We start from the raw sequence: 12,698 nt of genomic DNA on the forward strand, positions 1-12,698 counted from the left end.
GACTTCAGTGCATGAAGTAACCGCAGGTGTAGTAGAAATAGCAGGAGAACTGGAATTAGAAGTGGAGTCTGGGGGCGCCTGGGTGGCTCAGTGGATTAAGCCGCTGCCTTCGGCTCAGGTCATGATCTCAGGGTCCTGGGATCGAGCCCCGCATCGGGCTCTCTGCTCCGTGGGGACCCTGCTTCCTCCTCTCTCTCTCTGCCTGCCTCTCTGCCTACTTGTGATCTCTCTGTGTCAAATAAATAAATAAAATCTTTAAAAAAAAAAAAAAAGAAGTGGAGCCTGAAGATGGGACTGAATTGCTGTGATCTCATGATCATGGCTTCTTATAGATGAGCAGAGAAAATGGTTTCTTGAGATGGAATCTACTCCTGGTGAAGATGCTGTGAAGATCGTTGAGATGACAGCAAAGGATGTAGAATATTACTAATCTTAGGATTTGAGAGGACTGACTCCAATTTTGAAAGAAGTTCCACTGTGGCTTAAATGCTATCAAACAGTATTGAATGCTAGAGAGAAATTGTGAGAGGAAGAGTCAGTTGATGTGGCAAACTTCACTATTGTCCTCAAGAAATTGCTGCAGCCACTCAAGTTTCAGCAGCCACTCACAGCAGCCACTCACAGCCCTCATCAGTCAGCAGCCATCAGCATTGAGGCAAGATCCTCCAAAGTCAAAAGATTATAACTTGCTGTAAGTTCAGATAATGGTTAGCATTTTTTAGCATAAAGTACTTGTAAATTAAGGTATGCACTTTTTTTTAGATTTAGTTATTTATTTGAGAGAGAGTGTGAGTTGGAGGAGAGCAGAGGGATGTGGAGAAGCAGACTCCCCACTGAGCAGGTGCCTGATGCAGGGCCTGATCCCAGAACCTTGGGATCATGATCTGAGCCGAAGGCAGATGCTCAACTGACTCAAATAGCTATAGTTCTATTGAACACTCAATAGACTACAATATAAGGCAAACATAACTTTTATGTCTACTGGGAAGTCAAAAAATTCGTTGACTAATTTTATTGTGATGGTTGCTTTATTGTGATGTTCTGGAACCTAACCTGTAATATCTCTGCAGTATGCCTTTACAATAATGAAAAAGATAAATAAAAGAATCTACAAGTAAGAAATATGTCTTTTAAAATCCCTAAGTGGGGTGCCTGGGTGGCTCAGTAGGTTGAGCGACCAACTTGGTTTTTGGATCAGGTCATGATCACAGGGTCCTGAGATCAAGCCCTGCATCAGGCTCTGCTCAGCACAGAATCTGCTAGAGATTATCTCCCACTCCCTCTATTTCTCCCAAACTTGCTCAAACTTGCTCTCTCTCTAAAATAAAAATGAATAAAATCTTTAAAAACTAAAGTAAAATGCCTAAGAAAATTAAAACTTCCCAGACAGGACTGTTGTTACATTGGACTTGAAGGTAAGAGAATAGTCTGTTATGACATCAAAATTTTATCACAGGCAGAGGGATGCACAGGTGATATTTTGCAACTACCAGTCCTGAATAGTGAATTTGCTATCTGAAAACATGATAAAGAACCAGAGATCTCTGTGGAATGATTTATTGGGACAAGTAAGCAAGCAGAGGAGGTAGGACTGCTATGGAGAAGACATAAGGGGAGCCTAGAACTGCAAGGGAAGACTGAGGGAAGTCTATAGAATGCAGATACAAGAGGAAAATGTCTGGAGTTGGTTTGAGACTGATCAGTGGGTCTGGATTGAGATGCATGGAATGCAACAGGGAACTGGTCATCTTTGGGCTGTGACAGTTGGTAGTCAACAAGTCAAAAACCTGACTGGTCTCTGGAAGCCAGAGCAGTTCTTGGCTGGAGCAGGAGCAGGAGCAGATAGACATCCTGGCTAGGTGTTCCAGAGGACAATGACTGTGACCACAGAGGTGGCCATGAAGAGCAGGTAGAGGCAGAAGAGCAGGGTGTCCATCATGTGGCTGAACTGCACCCATAGGTTGACCAAGTGCTGCTTCTTAGTCTCATCTTCCTCCTGGGCCCTCGTTGATTGAGGACACTCATTTAACTCTGCCTCTCTGGGACCTGACACATTCCCCACCAGCTCCACAGGCTCCTTCACACCTACAGAGAAACAGAGACTCAGCTAGGACCATGAAGTTCACCTGGGGAGGAAGGGGGACAGGGAAGGAGGCAGGAGCTGAGAAAAGACTGTGTGGGAAGAGGAAATATGTGCAGTGCTGAGCCCTTACCAGGCAGGTGGGCAGGGGGTAGGCCCAGGCCTTTATTTCTCTTCTGGAATGCAGTGGGGCAGCATTTTCTTGGCCTGGTGCAACAGAGGAGCAGAGAATGAAGCCACCAAGGCATGGGTGGGGGCTGCGTGGTGGCAAGGTGCAGCAAGTAGGTGATGAAGATGGTCTCCAGCAGGCTGACCACCATCAGGGACAGACACAGGGCAAAGTAGACACCTGGAGGGAAGGTAGGCCTACATGTGGGCCAGAGGCACCAACCTAGGACTTCTCTCTTCCAGTCATATTGGGGAGAACTTCCTTTTCCCAGGATATCTCCCTTCCCTGAGCTAGTTCAGTCAGTATTTCCCACCCTTCTTTTTCCAATGTCTGGAAAGGACATACTGATAAGGGGGGTGCCACTGGTGGGGAGTAAATCATTCATCATGAGCAGGAAGACATTGTAGCCCAGAAGAAGGGTTATCTTGAATGGGGCACGATTCCCGCTTTCTGCTGGGAGGTAGAAGCTGATGGCATCGACGGCAATCAGAAAGCCACTGGGCAACAGAAGGTTTATGATGTAGAGTCTGGGCCTGCGCCTGATGGCCACCTTGAGAGAGGAAAGAGAGGGAAGTGGATAAGGGATTTGGAGACTTCCAGGAATAGTAGTGATTGTGTCTCTGCCTTTCTTGTTGGTCCGATATCACCCTGAGATCTTTAGGTATGTAGAATGCAGCTTCATAATTAAGTATAGAACCTGCTATGGGTGAGTAAGGCCAGAGCAGTGAGCTTTAGGAAAAAGAGCGTGGCTGGGCAGCCAAGAGAGAAGGTTCAGGCCTTGCAGAAGTAAAACTGAAACTTGGGAGAAACCCACTTGGAGATTCTAGGTAAGAGTAGAAGCAAGGAAGGAAGGAAAAAGCAAGGGCCTCTGAACTTACATAGAACATGATCTGATCATATAGGCTGGTGCCCAGGGACATCTTTGGGGTGGACTTGTTGATGCCCAGGAGCTCCCACTCTCCATGGGTTTGAACGATGTCCTGGGATGTGTCCGCTATTTCCCACACTTCTTTCTCCATGCCGAGCAACATGTTCTCCACTAAAAGGGAGATCCAGATAATTTCCCAAGGATACAGTTTCCTGTTGACTCAACTGCACTCTCTTTTTCCATCTTTTCATGAAACACATATTTTTATGTATCTACCATCTGGCAGAAACTTTGAAAGAGCTTAGAATGGTAATCAACAAGATAGATTTCAGATCTGCCTTTATGGAAAATATTTAAACATCCATAGAGCCTTAATCTTTGCTCTACCCACACACCTTGGTCACCATTTGTTCATAATTTCTTTATATTTTATTTTTTGTTGTTTTATTGGTTGCTCTCATTCACCCACATCTCTGAGACTCCATCACAACTTACCTGTGTAGAGGAATGAGCTGAAGGTGAGTGTGCAGTTCTGCTGGTCAAAAGGGAAGTAGAAGATATCTAGGTTACAGATGCTGGCCACCTTCATGGGTTTCTTATATCTGATGCGACCTTCATTACTTACATATGCCGTGAGGCCTTTTGGGGTCTTATCTACATCCATGCTGTAAGAGGGATGGAGTGGGATGCAGGTGTTATGGTTTTTCCTCTTACCTTTCTGGTCATTTCTCAGCGATTTAAGACCGCTTGTAGTGACTCCAATGGTAGATTGTAAATTCTACCGATTCCAGAAAATGGGGCTTCCCTCTGCCTTTTCCCAGCCCTTAATACGCACAACTCAACGATGAAAATGTCTGGGAGCCACAGGTTCTTGGTTGCCACACTGATCTTTGTGATGCCCTCACATTCCTCTGGGTTCCATCTGATAAATGGGTTATCCCAGACCTAGAACCAAGTGGAAAAGAGATGAGAGCCGTATATGAATTGAAGCTGTTTTTTCCTGTCCTTTGATTTTTCTTTAAAAAAAGTTATGAACTATTTCCTGCACATAAAAAGTATATAAAATAATATAATAAACATGTGTTTCTATTACTCAATTTTGTGGAATAAATATTTTGATAAGTTTACTTTGGCTTTTTTTTTCAATAAATAAGAATTACAGATAGAATTGAAGCCCTCTGCATCCATTTCTTCATAAATTTTGATCACTCTCCTTTCCCATTTCCATGAGAAATTACTGGTGATCAGAGAAATCCTCTCCTTTCTTCAGTAGGAATGAGATTCAGAGATGAAAGATCAATAACTTAGCACCTCTGAGCTAGAATTTCCCTAGTGTGAAATAAGGAGATTAGTAGATATCAAACGAAATAAGGCTTATCCGTGGATTTTGAAATTGTAATGTTGTTCATAGGCATTATGTATTAATATCTAGCATGGCTTCACCTATCTTCCAGACTGCTTTCACCAGTCTTTATTGCAAGGAGACCTTGAACAAGCCCTTGGGTTTTTTGAAACCAAGAGGTTTAGTGGTCTTCCATTCCTTGGCAAGTGCCAGGCACCACCCTCCCTTGTCTTTGGGATGACCTTTCCAAGCTCTATTTTCCAAGTCTGGCAATCTTCTCTGAAAACTGTTTTCTAGGATTGTCTAGTTCTAGGTGGGCTTGTCTGGTCTCAGGACACTTTCAACAGCAGCTGTAGTTTGTGGAACCACAGCCACAACAGAGAGCTCTATGCACATTAAGCAAAGACTTGTACTAGATCAGTGCTTCTCAACTCTCACTTTGCATATAAAACACCTGGGGATCCTCTTGAACTGTAGATTCTGATTCATTAGCTTGGGTGACTAACTCATCCTGATTTGCTCAGGATTTTGTTAGTTTTTGCATTGAAAATTCCACGTCCTGAGAATTACTCAGTCTTGGGCATGCTGGGATGGTTGATCATGCTGGGCGGGACCCAAAACTGTGTGCATTTCTTGGCTTCCAGGTGGTGTAATCAACCAGTTCTGCCCCTCTGGGAACTACACTTTGAGAGCAAGATTAGGTGATCATTACTATTATTTTTCTCCTCTTTCCTTCCCTTCAACCATGCTTTTCAAACTGGAAACTTACTTCATTTACTTTCATTTTCGCCTCTTTTTTTCTAATTAATGCACTTAAGATACAAACTTTTTTATGTATTTCTTATATATTCTTATTATACTTTGGCTATATTCATAGGTTTTCATATGTAGAGCTCTTCATTTCTCGTTAGTTCAAAATTTCTGTTTATTTATTTTATTTTCTCCTTATTTGTTTTTTAAAGATTTATTTATTTGAGAAAAAGAGAGAGAAAGTGAAAGAGAGTGAGAAAGATCGCACCAATGCACACGCGGGGGGAAAGTCAGAGGGAGAGGGATAGAGAGTCTCAAGCAGGCTCTGAGCTGAGTGCAGAGCCTGATGCGTGGCTCAGTATCATGACCCTGAGATCACAACCTGAGCTGAAACCAAGAGCCAGACACTTAACTGACTATGCTACCCAGGAGCCCCTGTTTTATTTTCTCTTTAGCCCAAAGTATTTGGAAGTTTAATTTTAAATTCCCAAGAAATAAGGTTTTCTTGGGGAGTGCTATCTTTTCCTGGTTAGTTTCATTTTTTTGTATTGTGATCAGAGATTGTGGTCTAGATAATTTCTGCTTTCTCAACTTTATTGAGATCTTTGTGGTCAAGAATATGGTCAGTGTGGGACAATATTCCATTTGTGTCAGAAGACATTATGCATGTTCATTGGCACAAAGTTTGATGTTTATTAAATCTAGTTTCTTTCCTTTTTTTTTTAAAGTGGGCTCCACACCCAGCGTGGAGCTTAACATGGGGCTTGGCCTCAGGATCCTGAGATCAAGACCTGAGCCAATAACAAGAGTTGGAGGCTCAACGAACTGAGCCACTCGGGCACCCCCTAAATCAATTTTCTTAACTGTGCTGTTAAAAATCACAGTATTTTTATTCTTTTTCTACTTGATTTTTGAAAGTAATATATTGAAGCCTCTCACCATGATTGTAGATTTTTAAATTTCTCCATCATGTGTTTCTTTCTTTCTTTTTTAAAAAAGATTTTATTTGTTTATCTGAGAGAGAGAGGGAGGGAGAGAGAGCGCACAAGCTGGGGGAGCATGACCCCAGGATCATGACCTGAGTCGAAGGCAGATGTTTAATGGAGTGAGCCCCCAGGCGCTCCCATCATGTGTTTCAAAGCTATGTTGTTAGGTACATAAAGGTCATAATTATATCTTTTTTTTAAAAGATTTTATTTATTTATTTGACAGAGATCACAAGGCAGAGGGAGAGGAGGGGAAACAGGCTCCTTGCTGAGCAGAGAGCCCGATGCAGGGCTCGATCCCAGGACCCTGAGATCATGACCTGAGCCAAAGGCAGAGGCTTAACCCACTGAGCCACCCAGGTGCCCCCATAATTATATCTTTGCTTAAAATCCTTTCTGACTATAAATGAAGGGAGAGAATAAACAGAATCGACCATACCATTTCCAGCCACAGGAACGATGACAAGAGCTGTAGTTTCTCATCCTGTCAAAAGAATTTGCTGTTTCCAGTGTGATGCTGGTAAGAAGTCTATCCATTCCTCCCACTCCCCACTTCTATTTACCAATCCCCAAGATATGTCAATATGGTGCTACGATCAAGGACAACATGTAGGTCAAGGACAAAAGCTTGATTAAAACAGATGTTTTGGGCCATGAATGAGAGTTCACAGGAGGACTTCTCAACCCTGGCTGTATCTTAGAATCACTTGAGGAGCTTAAAAATACAAAGTCTGGGTTTCATCCAATCAGAACCTCTGGGAGCAGAACCTGAACGGTGATATATAGCCAGCATAGAGAATTGCTGGCTAAGAAGAGAAGAAATTCTCTTCTAGTGCTGTTAATATGTCATCCTGCTGAACCAGACATAGCTTCCTTGAGATCCTCATTGGGCAGATTCCAGATAGCAATGAGAGAGGAAGCTGAAATGTGGACAAGGGCTTTGGGACTTGCCTTGCCAGGGTGGGAAAAAATTAAGGGCTAGAGGTATCAGCACTCACCACATCTAGGATGGCAGACATAGTGAAGGAAATGTTGACTAGGGTGGGGATGCTGAAGTTGGTGACTGGCCGGAAGGCCTTCCTGTCGAACACTGACTCCAGAACAGTGGGATACACACCCTGCTGGGCAGACCCTGAGCAGTTGTTGATGAAAGTACTGCTCCTTCCTGTAGAGGACATAGAATGTGGGAGGAGAGAGAGAGAAATTTCATGTTGCCTATATGAGAGGGCCCTATGACAGGATCTTGGGGGTAACCTGTGATAATAATGATAGCTAACACTTACTGAGCATTGACTATGTCCCAGGCATAGTCTAATCCCTTTAAACAAATTACCTCATTTTACCCTCCCAGGCCCCTATCAGGTAGAAATTATTTTTATCCTTATGTAATAAATGAGTCAACTGAGTTTCAGTGAGAGGAATTAAATTCCTGACATCAAATATTTAGAGGCAGAAACTGGACTTGATCTGAACCCCAATTTGTTTGGTGCTGCTGCAGCATACACCCCCAATGATGAAATAGAGATTGGGCAAGGGAGATCTCCAAGAGAGGCCCAGAGGCTGGGTGCTGCCCGCCAAGGCCAGGGAGGATGGGTTGGGCTAGAAGGCAAATGATGGAAGCTAATGTGGTAAGCTGAATTAGGGCTCTGACCTTCTTCCTAATCTTTCTGTTTCCATGCAAAGCATGCCCAAATCTATATGCAAACCAAACCCTGGGACAGTGATAGCCATTGGATAGGATTCCGTTGGGGGGTGGTGCCCAAAGAGAATGCACCTATTTCACTTTCACTGCCCCAAATTTCCTTCCATCTCCTTATTTTGCTGCCCAGCCTTCTATCAGTTTTCTAGTTTGAGGTTTTTGTGGTGTTGCCTTCCCCTCTTTTCTGACTGATAAATATTCCAATTCTCTACTGGTGGAAATTTGTTAGAGTAACAACAAGCTGAAATGAGAGAGAGAGTTGTGTGCCAAGGGCACCGAGCCTTATCCATTCCCAGAGTCACAGTGCTCTCCAGGCAAATCCTTAAATCATTCTATGAGCAATGAATTTTCATTTGTCAAGCATGGTCCGTGAGTGACTAGAGGACCATTTCTAATGTTTTCTACTGAGTAGACTAGGTGTACAATTTGTTCCTCTTTCTTATACTGGCTTCTAACACCACCTCTGGTGCAGCCCTCCCCTATTTCCCCCTATCCAGAAGTTACATGACGACCTAAGGGGGAGAGATGACATTTATTGATACCTATCAAATGCTGGGCAGCCACTGTGCTACTCACTTCTCTCATTGCATCCTCACAACTCTGCAAGGTAGGTCCTATTTTACAGATGAGGAAACTGGAGCTCAGAGACGTCAACCAATTTGCCCAAGGTTACATAAGGATTCAAGTGAGGGACCAATATTCAAACCCAGGTTCATCTGTCTCCAAATCCCATGTTCTTTCCACTCTACCATGATCACTCTTTGAAAGACAAGCATACTCCATCTTCACTCTCCACCTGTTACCCTCTGGCATCTTACTAACCTAGGGCACTTGGATCCTGTAGGAGAATGAGGAAGTTATGGCTAAAAGTGAGCACTTTGCTGCAATGGGGTTGGTTTCATAGCTGTAGAGAAAAAGAATCATACCTGTGTATAGAAAGATGGGTGTACATTTAGGTTAAATGGAAAAGAAGACAAGCAGCGATGGTTCACGGGAAGAAAAATGGAAGTGTTCCTGTGTGGCACATCTCTGGAAGGATATTTTCTGTCTTTCAGAGATGTAACGTCTGTTCAGGCATTATTATAACAAAATTATGAAATAACAATGCCCATTTTAGATCATCTCTGGGAGTTGGAGATTTGTAAGAAGTTTCTAGGTGTTTACAGCGAGTCTTCGCTTTTTTCCCTGTAGTTGCCCCTTTCTTACCTTGAAGCAGAAGATTGAGAACGAGGAAGAAGGGGAATCTCTCTTTCTGGAACCAGCTTTCTTCCATCTTCTTTGTCTAAATTCGTCTCCGGGAGTGTACCAGCACGCAGGAATCCCTAGGAAAAAGGATCAGAGGCCACACCTAGAGTCTAATTTTGAATGCTGATAGCATTGGTTGACCACTGACATTTGTTACCTTCCTGGAAAGAGAGTTCTGGTTGTCTTGTTCTTGCCCATGCCGGAGGTTCTGTTTGCTGTTGAGACTTCCCCTCTTCTGTATTTCACTATAATGTTGAGTATGGTTGTGTATTAGCTGATATGTATCACACTCAGACCTTTGTGTGATCTCTCAATCTGAAGACTCATCTCTTCAATTCTGGAAAATTCTCAGCCCTTTAAAAAATAGTATATTCCCTCTACTTTTTCTCTTATTAGATATATGTTGCATCATTTCTCTTTACCTTACAAGCCTTTAACTTCTCACATTAGTTTCCCACTGCTGTTGTAACAAATCATAAACTTAGTTGGCTTTAAAAACCACAGATTTATTATTTACAGTTCTGTAGGCCAGAAGTCTGAAATGAGTCTCACTGAGCTTTTGCCAGGCCTGCATTCCTTCTGGAGGCTCTAGGAACAAATTCATTTCCTTATCTTTTCCAGTTTTTAGAGGCTGCCTGCATTCCTTGGCTCATGTTTCCATTTTTCCATCTTTAAAGCCATCAACATTAACAAGTATTTTTACACGGCCATCTCTCTGCTTCCCATGCTCTTCTCTCTCCTTTTTCACTTTTAAGAACCTCTATGATTACAATAGCCTGACCTGTATAATCCAGGATTCTCTCCCTATTTCAAGGTGAGCCAATTACCCAATTTAATTCCACCTGCAACCTTAATTCACCCTTATCCATTTGACATATTCACAGGTTCCAGACGTTAGGATGTGGACATCCTTTGGGGACCATTATTCTGCCTAACATACCCTTCTTTCATATTTTCTATCCATTTGTTTATGTCCCTAGTAATTCTTTCAGATCTACTTTCCAGGTAAATTTTCTTCTCAATTATATTTAAACTATTGCCTAATCTGTCCACTGAGTTTTCAATTTCAGTGATTATATTTTTTGTTTCTGTAAGTTCTATTTGGTTCTTTTAAGAAACCAATCTTTTTTTTTTTTTTAAAGATTTTATTTGACACAGAGAGAGATCACAAGTAGGCAGAGAGGCAGGTAGAGAGAGAGAGGGAGAAGCAGGCTCTCCGCTGAGCAGAGGGCCCGATGCAGGACTCCATCCCAGGACCCTGAGATCATGACCTGAGCCGAGGGCAGAGGCTCAACCCACTGAGCCACTTAGGTGCCCCCAAACCAATCTTTTTGGTTCTTTTCTTTCTTCCTTCTTCCTTCCCTCCCTCCATTCTTTCCTTCCCTCCTTCCTTCTTTTCTTCCTTCCTTTCTTCCTCCCTTTCTCCCTCCCTCCCTCCCTTCCTTCCTCTCCCTCTTTCTTTCTTTCTTGTACTGTTCTTTCATTTTGGTTTCTAATATTTCTTTAATCTTTTATTATTTGGAACTGTTAAAGCAAAACCAAAATGGAGACCACATTTTGAATATATTCCTAGATCAAACACTCACAATAATGCAACCAAAACTTAAAACTATCATGATTTCCCCAAATTCTTACTCTGACCTTAAACAAAGTTAAGATTTCTTCATGTCAACATGACCTTAAAGTTTCCTAGCCATGGGGCATCTGGCTGGCTCAGTTGGTGGAGTATGCCCCAACTCTCAATCTTAGAGTGGTGAGTTTAAGCCCCACACTGGGCGTAGAGCTTACGTAAGGGGAAATAAAACAACAACAAAAAACCTTCCTAGCTAATCAGCTACAGAGTAAGCCTGTGGTGAAAAAGAGTGTAAAGTTCTAGTAACCAATCACAATAGAAAATGCACTCCCGCATTTCATGCTTTATAAACTGAGCTATAACTGCTGAGATTTGAGTTTCTTAACTACTTTGGTTCAGGAGTCTCCCTATTCTCCAACAGTTTGTTCCTTGCTCAATAAAATATCCATATGAAGTAGAACTTTCTGAATTTTCTTTAGGTAGAGCATATTTGTTTTACATTTCCTTTCTGATTGTTTTATTATATCTAGTTCTTGGTATGCTACCTATTTTGCTAGCTTTGTCTTATGTGGTTTGTTTCCTCATGATTTGTGACTCTTGACTGTATAGTCATCTTCAGTAGGAGGTTATTTCAGTGGGAGTTTCATGTGCTTGGGTTGTGAAGTTTCCCTATGAAGAAAATTGTCATTTGCCTCTGACATAGCCTTTGGATTTTTACCATTTCTTGTGTATGTGTGTGTTAAGAATATCCCACATCACATGAGTAGTGCAAATTTAGACTCCATACTGATATGTGACACACGCTTGGTGTTTCAATTCCTTGCATATGACCTTTCCTCTGTACCACTGGCCTCAAGTCTTTGGCTACCTTTTTTAGTCTGAGGTGGAGGAGTGGATGGCCAACTCAGAGACATATCAGTCTGCAGTCTACTTGCTAATGATGTCAGAAGACAAGCGATGAAAACCTCATTTGGAAAAAAAAAGTTGAGAATCTACATCTTTAGGTAATTTTGTGGTCATTTATTATAAACTAACTAACTTTCTTTCTTTCTTTCTTTCTTTCTTTCTTTCTTTCTTTCTTTCTTTCTTTCTTTCTTTCTTTTCTTTCGCCAGAGAGTGAGATAGAGAGAGAGAGAGCACAAGCAGGGGGAGCATCAGGCAGAAGGGGAAGCAGGCTCCCCACTGAGCAAGAGCCTGATGTGGGACTTGATCCCAGCACCCTGGGATCATGATCTGAGCCAAAAGCAGACACTTAACCGACTGAGCCACCCCGGCATTCCCATTTATTATAAACTTTAAACCAAGGTGGATTTTTCCCGCTATGTATCTTTGATCAGTGGTCATCTGAACATGTGAGTTTTTTTTTTTAATTTAAATTCAATTAGTCAACCTATAGTACATCATTAGTTTTTGGTGTAATGTTCAATGACTCATTAGTTGCGAATAACATACTAACATTTCCAGTGACACCATCCCATTATTTCTTGTGTTATCCTATTTTGTGTTTGAACAAAACCTCTGGTTACTGGAAAGTTTTTTAAAAGTCCAAATTTGCATTCTTGTAGCTTTCATCACTGGTGTAATTTCAGCCCAGTAGAGAATAAAGAATAAGTTATTTCTTTTTAAAAAAAATTTCTTTATTTTTTATTGACATATAACGTATTATTTGCCCCAGGGGTACAGGTCTGTGAATCACCAGGTTTACACACTTCACAGCACCCACCATAGCACATACCTTCCCCAATGTCCATAACCCAACCACTGTCTCCACACGCCCCCTCCCCCCAGTAACCCTCAGTTTGTTTTGTGAGATTAAGCATCTCTTATGGTTTGTCTCCCTCTGGATCCCATCTTGTTTCATTTTTTCCTTCCCTACTCCCAACCCCCCAACCCTGCCTCTCAAATTCCTCATATCAGGGAGATCATAAGATAATTGTCTTTCTCTGATTGACTTATTTCACTCAGCTAAATACCCTCTAGTTCCAT

General features: G+C 42.1%; 2 protein-coding genes across 4 annotated transcripts in view; one reads left to right on the forward strand and one right to left on the reverse strand.

Moving 5' to 3' along the window:
- The window catches only part of ABCC5 (ATP binding cassette subfamily C member 5), a 168,479-nt gene that overhangs the window by 10,339 nt on the left and 145,442 nt on the right, over positions 1–12,698 (forward strand). The window lies entirely within an intron of this gene.
- On the reverse strand, positions 1,556–9,315 carry LOC123940515 (5-hydroxytryptamine receptor 3E-like). 2 transcript variants are annotated; one of them, XM_046003391.1, is made up of 11 exons: positions 9,297–9,315; positions 9,101–9,216; positions 7,194–7,360; positions 6,635–6,679; positions 3,953–4,062; positions 3,743–3,782; positions 3,613–3,649; positions 3,128–3,288; positions 2,595–2,799; positions 2,214–2,429; positions 1,556–2,085 (listed from the first exon to the last, which is right to left on the reverse strand). In XM_046003391.1, the coding sequence occupies exons 2-11, from the start codon at positions 9,165–9,167 to the stop codon at positions 1,856–1,858; spliced, it is 1,278 nt and encodes a 425-aa protein (XP_045859347.1). In that variant the 5' UTR covers positions 9,168–9,216; positions 9,297–9,315; the 3' UTR covers positions 1,556–1,855. The 2 variants fall into 2 exon arrangements, with proteins under 2 accessions (XP_045859347.1, XP_045859346.1); XM_046003390.1 differs by having other exon boundaries at positions 3,613–3,782.

This window comes from Meles meles, chromosome 4, assembly GCF_922984935.1.
Source record: "Meles meles chromosome 4, mMelMel3.1 paternal haplotype, whole genome shotgun sequence".
NCBI lineage: Eukaryota > Metazoa > Chordata > Mammalia > Carnivora > Mustelidae > Meles > Meles meles.

What these genes read in the sequence shown, in the direction of transcription:
- LOC123940515 (XM_046003390.1), bottom strand. Translation starts at nt 9,167, where the DNA reads ATGGAAGAAAGCTGGTTCCAGAAAGAGAGATTCCCCTTCTTCCTCGTT. An exon ending in CGTTCCTGTGGCTGGAAATG is followed by an intron (nt 4,063 to 6,634) that starts GTATGGTCGATT and finishes ACTTGGTTCTAG; the next exon opens with GTCTGGGATAACCCATTTAT. An exon ending in CAGCTCATTCCTCTACACAG is followed by an intron (nt 3,289 to 3,612) that starts GTAAGTTGTGAT and finishes TCTCCCTTTTAG; the next exon opens with TGGAGAACATGTTGCTCGGC.